Here is a 15,598-nt window from a genome sequence, read left to right as displayed (position 1 = left end):
CATTTTCTAATCTGGAGTTCAAATGACACAAAATAGTCCTAGAGTCTGCAGTTCCACTGTGGATTCAGACCACAATGCAGCATTAAAATAAAATGGATTGAATTTACAAGGTAGGTAACGTACCTGAGTGTGAAGCTGTGCTCCTCCTAACTCGGGGTCAGAAAGTGGAGCGCTTTCTAACAGGCACAGGACATGTGACACTTATGGCCACTGAGGTTTCAGCCACATTATCCATATTCCCCAGTGACAGAAGACTCAATGGCGCTCCCCCTCACCCCATCCCCAACACATGTACATACAGATATGCACACTGTGTACTCAGCCCCTCTCTCCCCCATTCACACACATTAATCAGCCCCTCTCCCCACCTTCTGATCTAATTGACTACGAAACAGAGTAGCCAGCCCGGGGCCAGTACAACAGGCAGACAGGAGCAGAATGTTTGAAACCACCATTCACCTTTCTGGCTCAGCCACATGACCCCCCCCCCCCCAATTTTTTTCCACACTCTGTCAGTCAGTCCACATCATTTCCACATCATTCAGTCAGTCAATCACTGAGTTATACTTGTCAGTCTCTACCTGCGCATAGTTGACAAACAAACTTCCGGCATCCTACTGGCATTCATTGCTGAATGTGTTTCTTGAGGTTAAGCAGCATTTTGGGATATTTGGTGATATCAATCCAATGGGTCAACGCTGTCCAACTAGAGCCTCCGGACTACTGTCCTAAGCATGATTAAATCATGACTGGTAAAGAGCAGATTCAAGTGTTTATGAGTCACTGGAGAGGCAATTAAATACATTTTATTAATTCTTGGGAAATGGGCATTGTTGGCAAGACCGGTATTTACTGAGCATCTCTGGTTCCCCATGAGAAAGGGGTGGTGATGGTTTATCTGTTTCTATAGAAGGCTGAGCTAGGCGGACCCCAGTGGGCTCGATCATATATATTTGTGCTATACAGCAGGCATTCCCATCATTCTTCCCAAGCCTCACCAATTTTCTTTCCACCTGCAGACATTGAATGTAGTTGACTCTGGTACTTCTCCCATATCTCACCCTGAATTGATCCAAGCAATGAATGTCAGGTGGCTGTATGACCTCTGAGACTGGTTCAGTCTTCACCCTAGTGATCATTCCATCTAGAGTCATGGGAACCCTGACTGATGTCTCGCAGTCCTGGCCCCTGGCCAAGGGCCACTGATGCTAATTGTCTCCGCCACTGCTCTGCCACCCACCCCATCCCCACCCCCAGGCACAGGCTAATTTAGCATCAACCTTCAAACATACCTCATCTGTAGAGCTCGTGTTTTATCCACCAGATGAAAGCATAGATTTGTAAAGATAAGCCTCTTCTTAAGAGAGCCCTGAGGTTATTTTGTTGTTTTGCAGACGTGAACAAGCTGTGGAGAAGAAATACCCAGGAACATACAAGCGGCATCTGGTCAGGCCAATAATCCGCTCCAACGCTGTGGAGAAATTGATCAAAAAGAAGGCCTCAAGTCATAAACCTGGATCCCAGGGGAAACGGTAAGTGAGTGTCTATTCACTGCCTGAAGGAGTGCTAGAAGCAGAAATGCTAGATACGCACATGATGTGCTCAAATCTACAGGGCTATGGGCCACAAAATGGAAGATGAGATTAGGCTAGAAAGCTCTTCTTTGGCTGGCATGGACAGAATAGGCCTAATGGTCTCCTTCTGCTCCATCAATCTTGCCATGTTTCTACGTCTACGTGGACTAAGTGGTTACTGACACTCAGCATGGCTAGTTATCGTTCTAAGGCAGTGTCTGCAGACTCTATTTTTCACCAAGGAAAGAACATTTTATTTTTTGTCCAAGTGTACGAAACAATAGGAAAGCCAACATTGAAAAGTGGGAAACACAAAACAATGAAAAGCCCACCCAGTCACAATGGGAAAGCCAGCACCGTCACAATGGAGAATCCATCATCGACCCAATGGGGAATCCATTACCGCCACCATGGGAATCCATCACCGACACCGTGGGGAATCCATCACCGACACCGTGGGGAATCCATCACCGACACCGTGGAGAATCCATCATCGACACCGTGGGGAATCCATCATCGACACCGTGGAGAATCCATCACCGACACCGTGGGGAATCCGTCACCGACACCGTGGAGAATCCATCACCGACACCGTGGAGAATCCATCATCGACACCGTGGGGAATCCATCACCGACACCGTGGAGAATCCATCATCGACACCGTGGGGAATCCATCACCGACACCGTGGGGAATCCATCACCGACACCGTGGAGAATCCATCACCGACACCGTGGAGAATCCATCATCGACACCGTGGGGAATCCATCACCGACACCGTGGGGAATCCATCACCGACACCGTGGGGAATCCATCATCGACACCGTGGAGAATCCATCATCGACACCGTGGGGAATCCATCATCGACACCGTGGGGAATCCATCACCGACACCGTGGGGAATCCATCACCGACACCGTGGGGAATCCATCACCGACACCGTGGGGAATCCATCACCGACACCGTGGGGAATCCGTCACCGACACCGTGGGGAATCCTTCACCGACACCGTGGAGAATCCATCATCGACACCGTGGAGAATCCATCATCGACACCGTGGAGAATCCATCATCGACACCGTGGAGAATCCATCATCGACACCGTGGGGAATCCATCACCGACACCGTGGGGAATCCATCATCGACACCGTGGAGAATCCATCACCGACACCGTGGAGAATCCATCATCGACACCGTGGGGAATCCATCACCGACACCGTGGGGAATCCATCACCGACACCGTGGGGAATCCATCATCGACACCGTGGAGAATCCATCATCGACACCGTGGAGAATCCATCACTGACACCGTGGGGAATCCATCACCGACACCGTGGGGAATCCGTCACCGACACCGTGGGGAATCCATCACCGACACCGTGGGGAATCCATCATCGACACCGTGGGGAATCCATCACCGACACCGTGGGGAATCCGTCATCGACACCGTGGGGAATCCATCACCGACACCGTGGGGAATCCGTCATCGACACCGTGGGGAATCCGTCACCGACACCGTGGGGAATCCATCACCGACACCGTGGAGAATCCATCACAGACACCGTGGGGAATCCATCACCGACAGCGTGGAGAATCCATCATCGACACCGTGGGGAATCCATCACCGACACCGTGGGGAATCCATCACCGACACCGTGGGGAATCCGTCATCGACACCGTGGGGAATCCATCACCGACACCGTGGAGAATCCATCACCGACACCGTGGGGAATCCATCACCGACACCGTGGGGAATCCGTCATCGACACCGTGGGGAATCCATCATCGACACCGTGGAGAATCCATCATCGACACCGTGGGGAATCCATCACCGACACCGTGGGGAATCCATCACCGACACCGTGGGGAATCCATCACCGACACCGTGGGGAATCCATCATCGACACCGTGGAGAATCCATCATCGACACCGTGGGGAATCCATCACCGACACCGTGGGGAATCCATCACCGACACCGTGGGGAATCCATCACCGACACCGTGGGGAATCCATCACCGACACCGTGGGGAATCCGTCACCGACACCGTGGGGAATCCATCACCGACACCGTGGAGAATCCATCATCGACACCGTGGAGAATCCATCATCGACACCGTGGAGAATCCATCATCGACACCGTGGGGAATCCATCACCGACACCGTGGGGAATCCATCAGCGACACCGTGGAGAATCCATCACCGACACCGTGGAGAATCCATCACCGACACCGTGGGGAATCCATCACCGACACCGTGGGGAATCCATCACCGACACCGTGGGGAATCCATCACCGACACCGTGGGGAATCCATCACCGACACCGTGGGGAATCCATCACCGACACCGTGGAGAATCCATCACCGACACCGTGGGGAATCCATCACCGACACCGTGGGGAATCCATCACCGACACCGTGGGGAATCCATCATCGACACCGTGGAGAATCCATCATCGACACCGTGGAGAATCCATCACTGACACCGTGGGGAATCCATCACCAACACCGTGGAGAATCCATCATCGACACCGTGGAGAATCCATCATCGACACCGTGGGGAATCCATCATCGACACCGCGGAGAATCCATCATCGACACCGTGGAGAATCCATCACCGACACCGTGGGGAATCCATCACCGACACCGTGGGGAATCCATCACCGACACCGTGGGGAATCCATCACCGACACCGTGGGGAATCCATCACCGACACCGTGGAGAATCCATCACCGACACCGTGGGGAATCCATCACCGACACCGTGGGGAATCCATCACCGACACCGTGGGGAATCCGTCATCGACACCCCGGGGAATCCGTCATCGACACCGTGGGGAATCCATCACCGACACCGTGGGGAATCCATCACCGACACCGTGGGGAATCCATCACCGACACCGTGGGGAATCCGTCACCGACACCGTGGAGAATCCATCACAGACACCGTGGGGAATCCATCACCGACACCGTGGGGAATCCATCACCGACACCGTGGAGAATCCATCACCGACACCCCGGGGAATCCGTCATCGACACCGTGGGGAATCCATCACCGACACCGTGGGGAATCCGTCACCGACACCGTGGGGAATCCATCATCGACACCGTGGAGAATCCATCATCGACACCGTGGGGAATCCATCACCGACACCGTGGGGAATCCATCACCGACACCGTGGGGAATCCGTCATCGACACCGTGGGGAATCCATCACCGACACCGTGGAGAATCCATCACCGACACCGTGGAGAATCCATCACCGACACCGTGGAGAATCCATCACCGACACCATGGAGAATCCATCATCGACACAGTGGGGAATCCATCACCGACACCGTGGGGAATCCATCACCGACACCGTGGGGAATCCATCACCGACACCGTGGAGAATCCATCACCGACACCGTGGAGAATCCATCACCGACACCGTGGGGAATCCATCACCGACACCGTGGAGAATCCATCACCGGCACCGTGGGGAATCCATCACCGACACCGTGGGGAATCCATCACCGACACCGTGGGGAATCCATCATCGACACCGTGGAGAATCCATCACCGACACCCCGGGGAATCCGTCATCGACACCGTGGGGAATCCATCACTGACACCGTGGAGAATCCATCACCGACACCGTGGGGAATCCATCACCGACACCGTGGAGAATCCATCACCGACACCGTGGGGAATCCATCATCGACACCGTGGGGAATCCATCACCGACACCGTGGGGAATCCATCACCGGCACCGTGGAGAATCCATCATCGACACCGTGGGGAATCCATCACCGACACCGTGGGGAATCCGTCACCGACACCGTGGGGAATCCATCATCGACACCGTGGAGAATCCATCACCGACACCGTGGGGAATCCATCACCGACAACGTGGGGAATCCATCACCGACACCGTGGGGAATCCATCACAGACACCGTGGAGAATCCATCATCGACACCGTGGGGAATCCATCACCGACACCGTGGGGAATCCATCATCGACACCGTGGAGAATCCATCACCGACACCGTGGGGAATCCATCACCGACACCGTGGGGAATCCATCACAGACACCGTGGGGAATCCATCACCGACACCGTGGGGAATCCGTCATCGACACCGTGGGGAATCCATCATCGACACCGTGGGGAATCCATCACCGACACCGTGGGGAATCCATCACCGACACCGTGGGGAATCCATCACCGACACATTGGACTATCCATCACCGACACCGTGGGGAATCCATCACCGACACAATGGACAAACCTTCACTGACATATTGGACAATCCATCACCGACACATTGGACTATCCATCACCGACACAATGGACAATCCTTCACTGACACATTAGACAATCCTTCACCGACACAATGGACAATCCTTCACCGACACATTGGACTATCCATCACCGACACAATGGACAATCCTTCACCGACACATTGGACAATCCCTCACCAATACAATGGACAATCCTTCACTGACACATTAGACAATCCTTCACCGACACATTGGACAATCCTTCACCGACACAATGGACAATCCTTCACCGACACATTGGACAATCCTTCACCGACACAATGGACAATCCTTCACCGACACATTGGACAATCCATCACCGACACAATGGACAATCCTTCACCGACATATTGGACAATCCATCACCGACACATTGGACAATCCATCACCGACACATTGGACAATCCATCACCGACACATTGGACAATCCATCACCGACACAATGGACAATCCTTCACCGACACAATGGACAATCCTTCACCGACACATTGGACAATCCATCACCGACACAATGGACAATCCTTCACCGACATATTGGACAATCCATCACCGACACATTGGACAATCCATCACCGACACATTGGACAATCCATCACCGACACATTGGACAATCCTTCACCGACACATTGGACAATCCTTCACTGACATATTGGACAATCCATCACCGACACATTGGACAATCCTTCACCGACACATTGGACAATCCTTCACCGACACAATGGACAATCCTTCACTGACATATTGGACAATCCATCACCGACACATTGGCCAATCCATCACCGACACATTGGACAATCCTTCATCGACACATTGGACAATCCTTCACTGACATATTGGACAATCCATCACCGACACATTGGACAATCCATCACCGACACATTGGACAATCCATCACTGACACAATAAACAATCCGTCACCGACATATTGGACAATCCTTCACCGACACAATGGACAATCTTTCACTGACATATTGGACTATCCATCACTGACACAATAAACAATCCTTCACTGACACATTGGACAATCCATCACCGACACATTGGACAATCCATCACCGACACATTGGACAATCCTTCACTGATATATTGGACAATCCATCACTGACACATTGGACAATCCATCACTGACACAATAGATAATCCTTCACCGACACAATGGACAATCCACCACTGACACAATGATTTTGAATTCTCTATCAAATCTCCTCTCAACCATCTCTTCTATAAGGAGAATGATCCTGGATTCTCTGATAGATCAATGTAACTGAAGTCCCTCATCCCTGGAATTATTCAAGTGAACCTTTTCTGAACCTTTGCTAAACCTTCACATCATATCTAAAGTGCGTTGCCCAGAATTCTTTTTGTTTTAATTCATTTACGGGATGTGGCCATCGCTGGTTAGGCCAGCAGTCATTGACCAGCCCTAGGTGCCCTTCAGAAGGTTGTGGTGAGTTGCCTTCTTGAACCTGCAGTCCTTGAGGTGTAGGCACACCCACTGTGCTGTTAGGGAGGTAGTTCCAGGATGTTGCCCAGTGACAATGAAGGAACTGCGATATATTTCCAAGTCAGGATGTAATGAAAATGAAATGAATGAAAATCGCTTATTGTCACGAGTAGGCTTCAATGAAGTTACTGTGGAAAGCCCCTAGTCGCCACATTCCGGCGCCTGTTCGGGGAGGCTGTTACGGGAATTAAACCGTGCTGCTGGCCTGTCTTGGTCTGCTTTCAAAGCCAGCGATTTGGTGAGTGACTTGGAGGGGAACCTCCAGGTTGTGCGGTACCCAGGTTTCTGCTGCTCTTGTCCTTCCAGATGGTAATGGTCGATGGTTTGGAAAATGTTATCTAAGGCAGTGTTCTTCAAACCTTTTTTCTGGGGACCCATTTTTACCAACCGGCCAACCTTCGGGACCCAACCCGGCCGACCTTCGCGACCCACGCCGGCCGACCTTCGCGACCCACGCCGGCCGACCTGCACAACCCACCATTTTCTCTTACCTTGTTTGCTGCTGACAAAAATGGAGGAAATGGTACTGGGTCCCTATGGCCCTCGTACACAATGGAACCTGTTGGATGAAGATGAAGCCTTCTGGTGTCGGAAAGTATGGCGTCTCCATCTGTCCAAAGTTCTGCATTTTATTCCTGTAAAATTTTATCAAATAAAACCGCCCCTGAACTTGTAAAAAAATAATAATAAAATAAATGAAAAAATGAATAAAAAAACCCCGAACTTGTAAAAAAAATAAAATTAATAAAATAAATGAAAAAAAAAATTAAATGAATAAAATAAATGAATAAATGAATAAAAACCACTACAGAACTTGTAAAACAAAAAGCTGCAACCGTTTTAAAAATAGTGGCCGCACTGCGCATGCGTGCCCGATTATTGGCGCGCATGCGCAATGTGGGCGAATTTTTTTTTTAACATGTTCGCGGCCGCTTGCAGCCGGCATTATGAAAAGTCGGCTGCTGCGCGGGGATTTGCGCGATCGGGAGCGCCACGTACAATGGCTCCGCGACCCTCCCGACACCCGCCCGCGACCCACCCGCGGGTCGCGTCCCCGACTTTGAAGAACACTGGTCTAAGGAACCTTGTAGTGCATCTTGTAGATGATACACATGGCTGTTCGTCGGTGGTGAAGGGTTTGAATGTTTGTGGAAGGGGGGGCAATCAAGTGAGCTGCTTTGTCCTGGATGGTATTGAGCTTCTTGAGTGTTGTTGAAGCTGCACTCATCCAGGCAAATGGAGAGTATTCTATTACACACTCCTGACATGTGCGTTGTATATGGTGGAAAGGCTTTGGGGGTTCAGGAGGTGAGTTATTTGCCATTGGATTCCTAGTCTTTGACCTGCCCTGGTAGCCACAGTATTAATGTGGCTAGTCCAGTTCAGTTTCTGATCAATGGTAACCTCCAGGATGTTGCTTGTGGGGGATTCAGCGATGTTAATGCCGTTGAATGTCAAGAGGCGGTGGTTAGATCCTCCCTTGCAGTAGATGATCATTGCCTGGCACGTGTGTGGCGCGAATGTAACTTGCCACTTTTCAGTCCAAGCCTGGATATTGTCCAGGTCTTGCTGTATTTGGACATGGACTGCTTCAGTATCTGAGGAGTCACGAATGGTGCTGAACATTGTGCAGTCATCCACAAACTTCTGACCTTATGATGGAAGGCAGGTCATTGATGAAGCAGCTGAAGATGGTTGGGCCTAGGACACTACCCTGAGGAACTCTTGCAGTGATGTCCTGGAGTTGAGATGATTGACCTCCAACCACCACACCCATCGTCCTTTGTGCCAGATATGACTCCAACCAGCGGAGAGATTTCCCCCTGATTCGCATTTACTCCAGTTTAGCTAGGGCTCCTTGATGCCATACTCGGTCAAATGCTGCCTTGATGTCAAGGGCAATCACTCTCACTTCACCTCTGACATTCAGCTCTTTTCTCCATGTTTGAACCAAGGCTGTAATGAGGTCAGGAGCTGAGTGACCCTGGCGGAACCCAAACTCAGTGTTCGTGAGCAGGTTATTGCTGAGTAAGTGCCGCTTGGTAGCACTGCTGATGACTCGTTCCATAATTTTGCTGATGATGGAGAGTAGACTGATAGGGCGGTAATTGGCTGGGTTGGATTTGTCCTGTTTCTTGTGTGCAGGACACACCTGGGCAATTTTGCACATTGCCGGGTAGATGCTAGTGTTGTAGCTGTACTGGAACAGTTTGACCAGGGGTGCAGCAAGTTCTGGAGCGCAAGTCTTCAGTATTATTGCTGGGAGGGGCTAGTTTAGCACAGGGCTAAATAGCTGTTTTTTAAAGCAGACCAAGGCAGGCCAGCAGCACGGGTTCAATTCCCGTACCAGCCTCCCTGAACAGGCGCCGGAATGTGGCGACTAGGGGCGTTTCACAGTAACTTTTCACAAGCCTACTTGTGACAATAAATGATATTCATTTCATTTCATTTTCATATTGTCAGGGCCCATAGCCGTTGCAGTATCCAGTGCCTTCAGCCGTTTCTTGATATCACGTGGAGTGAATCGTATTGGCTGAAGACAAACATCTGTGATGCTGGGGTTCTCCGGAGGAGACCAAAATGGATCATCCACTCGGCACTTCTGACTGAAGATTATTGTGAATGCCTCAGCCTTGTCTTTTGCACATGTGTGTTGAGCTCCTCCATCATTGTGGATGGGGATATTGTGGAGTCTCCTCCTCCAGTGAGTTGTTTAATTGTCTACCATCATTCATGGCTGGATGTGGCAGGACTACAGAGCTTAGATCTGATGTGTTCGTTGTGGAATCTCTTAGCTCTGTCTATTACTTGCTGCTTATGCTGTTTGGCACAGAAATAGTCCTGGCTTCACCAGGTTGACACCTCGGGCGCAATTCTCCCATCGGGAGACTAAGTCCCGACGCCGGAGTGAAAACCCAGCCCCCTACTCTCCTACCCCCGGGGGGCTAGTAGCAGCGTCGCGTCATTTACGTGTGCCGGGCCTTGGCGCCGCGTAAAAGTGCGCCGTGTAAATGACGTCAACCGCGCATGCGCGGGTTGGCCGGCGCTAACCCCCTCATGTGCGGTTGCCATCCTCCCCGAGCCCGCCCCGCAAGAAGATGTCGGATGGATCTTGCGGGGCGGCGGAGGAAAGGACGTCCTCCTTCAGAGAGGCCGGCCCACCAATCGTTGGCCACCGAACGCAGGCCAGACCCCTTTTGAGGTCGCCCCCGGTGCAGGAATACCCCCCCCCCCCCCCCCACAGGCCCCCCCCCCCAGCGTTCCCGCGCTGTTCCCGCCGGCAGCGACCAGGTGTGGGGCAGGTCGCTCGGCCCATACGGGCCGGAGAATCGCCGCTCGCCCGTTACAAACGGCGAGCGGCGATTCTCCCAGCGGCCAGCCGTGATTCTCACCGTGCCAGTTTGGGGGGGGGTGGGAGAATCGCGTGCAGGTGCCGGGGCAGCGTGGCGGGACTCGTGCGGCGCCCCAGCGATTCTCCCACCAGCGTGGTGGGGGAGAATTCCGCCCCTCATTTTCTGGTATGCCTGATGTTGCTCCTGGCAGGCTCTCCTGCACTCTTCATTAAACCAGGGTTTATCCCCTGGCTTGGTGGTGATGGTAGACTGGCAGATATGCCGGGCCATGAGGTTGCAGATTGTGGTTGAATACAATTCTGCCGCTGCTGATGGCCCACAGCGCCTCATGGATGCCCAGTCTTGAATTGCCAGATCTGTTTGAAGTCTATCCCATTTGGCACGGTGGTAGTGCCACACAACACGATGGAGCATATCCTCAATATGAAGACTGGACTTTGTCTTCACAAGGACTGTTCAGTGGTCACCTCTACCGGTACTTTCATGGACAGATGCATCTGCAGGATGCAGATTGGTGAGGATGAGGTTAAGTATATTTTTCCCTCTTGTTGGTTCCCTCACCACCTGCTGCAATCCCAGTCTAGCAGCTGTGTCCTTTAGGACCAGGCCAGCTTGGTCTGTGGTGGTACTACCGAGCCACTCTTATTGATGGACATTGAAGTCTCCCACCCAGAGTACATTCTGCGCCCTTGCCACCCTCAGTGCTTCCTCCAAGTGCTGTTCAACATGGAGGAGTACTGATTTATCAGCTGATGGTGGACGGTACGTGGTAATCAGCAGGAGGTTTCCTTGCCCATGTTTAACCTGAAGCCATGAGACTTTATGAGGTCCAGAGTCGATGTTGACGACGCCCAGGGAAACGCCCTCCTGACTGTATACCACTGTGCCGCCACCTCTGCTGGGTCTGTCCTACCGGTGAGACAGGACATATCCAGGAATGATGATTGTGGTGTCTGGGACATTCTCTATAAGGTATGATTCTGTGAGTATGACTGTGTCAGGCAGTTGTTTGACTAGTCTGTGAGACAGCTCTCCCCTTTGGCACAGGCCCCCAGATGCAGGATCAGCTGTTGTCATTTCCGGTGCCTGGTTCGATGCCGGCTGGTCTGTCAGGTTTCATTCCTTATTTGTGTTTTTGTAGCGGTTGCTTGGCCATTTCAGAGGGCATTTAAGAGTTAACCACATTGCTGTGGGTCTGGCGTCACATGTAGGTCAAACCAGCTAAGGATGGCAGATTTCCTCCCCTCAAAGACATTAGTGAACAGATAGGCTAATACAACAGTCGATAATGGTTCCATGGCCATCATTTGAATTTTAATTCCAGATCTTGTATTGAGTTTAAATTCCATCACCTGCTATGGTGGGAATCGAACCCGGGTCCTCAAATCGTTATCCTGGGTCTCTGGATTACTCGTCCAATGACAATACCACTATGCCACCGCCTTACCATAATACACCAGTTTAGGCCATGCCAGTGTTTTATAAAGATTCATTATATCTTCCTTGCCTTCGTACTCTTGCCTCTGTAATGCCAAGGACTCCTTATGCTTTCTCAACCACTTTCTCAGCCTACCCTGCCACAAGAATGATTTGTGCATGGGTCTCCCAGGTCTCTTTGTCCCTGCATCAGAATTGTATCCTTTCGGTTATATTGCATCTCCTCAATCTTCCTTTCAAAATATATCACTTCTCTGCGTTGAAGCTAATCTTCCACATATCTGTCCATTCCACCAGCCTATGTACTCTTTAAGTCTACCACTATCCTCCTCAAAGTCCACTACATCTCCCAAGCTTTGTCATCTGAAAATGTTTAAATCCTGCAGTGTGCATCCAAATCGAAGTCGTTGATATAGATCAAGAAAAGTAGTGGCCCTAGTCCCTGGGATCACCACTACATGCCTCCCTCCAGTTTGAAAAACAACAGAAACCATCTGTTTCCTATCCTTTATAGCCAATTTGTGTCCACACTGCCACTCGTGCTTCAACCTTGTTGACAAGTCTATTGTGTGGCACTTTATCAAATGCCTTTTAGAAGTCCATGTACACCATATAATAATAATAATCTTTATTAGTGTCACAAGTAGGATTACATTAACACTGCTATGGAGTTACTGTGAATATCAACAGCATTACCCTCATTTACCTCATCAAAACACGGGTAGTTAAACACTATTTGCCTTTAAATAACCTATGCTGGTTTCCTTAATCAAGCTACATTTGTCCAAGTGACGATTCATTTTGTCCTGGATTATTCTTTCTAAAAGCTTTCCCACCGCTGCTGTTAAACAGACTGGCCTGCAGTTGCTGAGTTCATACTTGCATGTTTTTTTTGGACAAGGGTGCAACTTTGCAGTTCTCCAGTCCTCTGGTGAGGCCTCATATCTAAGGGGGATAAGGAGGGTGGGAGATTATAACCAGTACCTTTGGAGCTTGAGCTCCTGCAGCTTTCTGTGTGTATGTGATTGTCCAGGACATGAGAAGCATCTTGCAGTTCCCACATGGAATAGAATATGTACACCATGGGACTGAGATGCCCTGCCATGCCTATATTTATTAGACTATTAATGAACTTAACAGAAATAAACTGAAGACTTTAAAGGGGCATGCTGACCGACCAGCTCTTTCCCTTGTACAGGCATCAATTTAGGTGTTTCTTTTATCCCCTCAAACACTCATGCTCCCTTACCTCCAAGCTTTGTAATTCAACTTTGTTTTTTTTTGTTTACTTTTGTATCGGTATTACCGCATCCTGTTTGAAGGGACATTGTTGAGGGAGCTTTACTCTGTTTCTAACTTGTGCTGTTCTGCCCTGGGAAGGTTTCATGGATTGATGTTGAGGGAGCGTACTCTGTACATAATCTATGCTGTAACTGCCTGGGGATAATACCAGAGTTGGTACATAGCCCAGAATATGATCATAGAATCAAAGAATTCCTACAGTGCAGAAGGAGGCCATTTGGCCCATCGAATCTGCACTGACCCTCTGAAAGAGCACCCGCCCAGGCCCAATTCCCCGCAACCCCACCTATCCTTTTGGGCCCTAAGGGGCAATTTAGCACTCCACCTAACCTGCACATCTTTGGACTGTGGGAAGAAACTGACGCAGACATGGGGAGAATGTGCAAAATCAACACAGACAGTCACCCAAGCCCGGAATTGAGCCCGGGTCCCTTGTGCTGTGAGACAGCAGTGCTAATCGCTGTGCCACAGTGCTGCCCCATTTCAGTTTCTCCTTTTTGTGTTTATTGACAGCCATGACACCCTGTGCCAATGTGACCACTGTGCATTAACCAGCTATTCTTTGGTCCCCCACAGGCCTGACCTCCTGAGGTCCGATGGCATTGTGCCGAATGTGGAGGTTGGCTCAGCTCACTCACCTGTTTCTGGTAGCCCAAAGATGTCCACCCCCCCTGGGAAGGCGAGGTACCGCAGCAAGCCACGGCACCGGCGTGGCAACAGTAAAGGCAGCCACCATGAGTTTGCAGGAGTCCTGCGGGCTATCACAGCCCCGGAGGAGTGTACCCTCCAACACCAGCACCGGTTGGGAGATGCTGCCAGCTGTGTGCACAACCTGAAGTACTTTGGTCCCGCAGCAGCACTAAGGAGCCCTCACACTGACCACCTGCAGTGCAAGATGTCTGGTTCCAGCCCCGACCTTATTTCCACCACGCTGGCCGCTAATTGCAGAAGGAGCTCGGAGAACAGCATCATGCCAGACTGTGGGCACAGTGCTGCTGGTCAGGGCATCATGTGCCAAGACTGCAAATTGCCGAAGAGTAACACAAGAATTGAGAGACTGTCGAACAGATGTGAGGTGGGTCCTGCCAGCCCAAGCCTCCCGCAGTCGCCAGCCCACCCTCGTGTGGCTCATTATGAGAGTCCCAAGCTTCAGGAAAGGAGCAGGCCCATGGAGGAGAAGCAAACGGAAAGCTGCAAAGCAGGATCTTCCCTGAGTACCCCTCAGCACCTCACCCCACCCACACTACCTCGCAAGCTGGGAGCTCTCAGAAAGGAGGTAGGTGTACAACAAATCTACCAGGCAGATCCAGGCTTGGCCTGTTAGAAAATTTTTTTTTAAATTAAGTTGACTTCCAAAAGACATTTGACAAACTAGGCTAGTTATCAAAATGAAACCCATGGATTAAAGAGACAAGGGGCACTGTGAATGCAAACGTGGCTAAGGGACAGAAAGCAGAGAGCAGCAGTGAGTTTTTCATTCTGGAGGGACATAAACTGTGTTATCCTCCAAAGGTTCAGACTATTTTAGTGCATATTACTCACTTGGTTTGGGGAATACACGGCATAATTTCAAAGTTTACAGAGGATACAAAACTTAAAAGAATAGTGAGGTAAAATGGTCAGACACCATTTTAGAGGAAATTTAATGCAGAGAAGTACGAAGGGATTCCATTTCAGTTGAGAGAATGAGGAGAGGCAAGAAAAACAAAATGGTATAATTTTAAAGTGGTGGAGAAACTCCGCAGAGACTGCATGGATCGAATGGAGCAGCAGTTGGATGCGTTCAGGAGCATGCAGGTGGCGGAAAGAGTCATAGACAGGGATTTTAGAGATATGGTTACACCCAAGGTGCAGGAAGATAGATAGGTGACCGCTAGAAGGGGCAGGCAGAAGGCAGCACGGTGGCACAGTGGTTAGCACTGCTGCCTTACGCCGCTGAGGACCCGGGTTCGATCCCAGCCCCGGGTCACAGTCCGCGAGAAGTTTGCGCATTCTCTCCTTGTCTGCGTGAGTCCCACCCCCACAACCCAAAGATGTGCAGGTTAGGTGGATTGGCCACGCTAAATTGCCCCTTAACAGAGAAAAAAGAATTGGGTACTCTAAATGTATTTAAAAAAAAGAATGGGCAGGCAGTCAG

At 50.7% G+C, this 15,598-nt stretch overlaps 1 protein-coding gene across 4 annotated transcripts in view; it reads left to right on the top strand.

Annotated features, from left to right (window-relative positions):
* Positions 1-15,598, top strand: part of map3k13 (mitogen-activated protein kinase kinase kinase 13) — a 208,635-nt gene that overhangs the window by 120,784 nt on the left and 72,253 nt on the right. For all 4 annotated transcript variants that reach the window (XM_072483863.1, XM_072483854.1, XM_072483872.1 and 1 more), the window contains 2 exons: positions 1,395-1,532; positions 14,038-14,737. In XM_072483863.1, coding sequence (XP_072339964.1) covers positions 1,395-1,532; positions 14,038-14,737 — 838 coding nt within the window. The remainder of the gene's footprint in view (positions 1-1,394; positions 1,533-14,037; positions 14,738-15,598) is intronic.

This window comes from Scyliorhinus torazame, chromosome 2, assembly GCF_047496885.1.
Source record: "Scyliorhinus torazame isolate Kashiwa2021f chromosome 2, sScyTor2.1, whole genome shotgun sequence".
NCBI lineage: Eukaryota > Metazoa > Chordata > Chondrichthyes > Carcharhiniformes > Scyliorhinidae > Scyliorhinus > Scyliorhinus torazame.
This window is presented reverse-complemented; position numbering and strand designations above follow the sequence as displayed.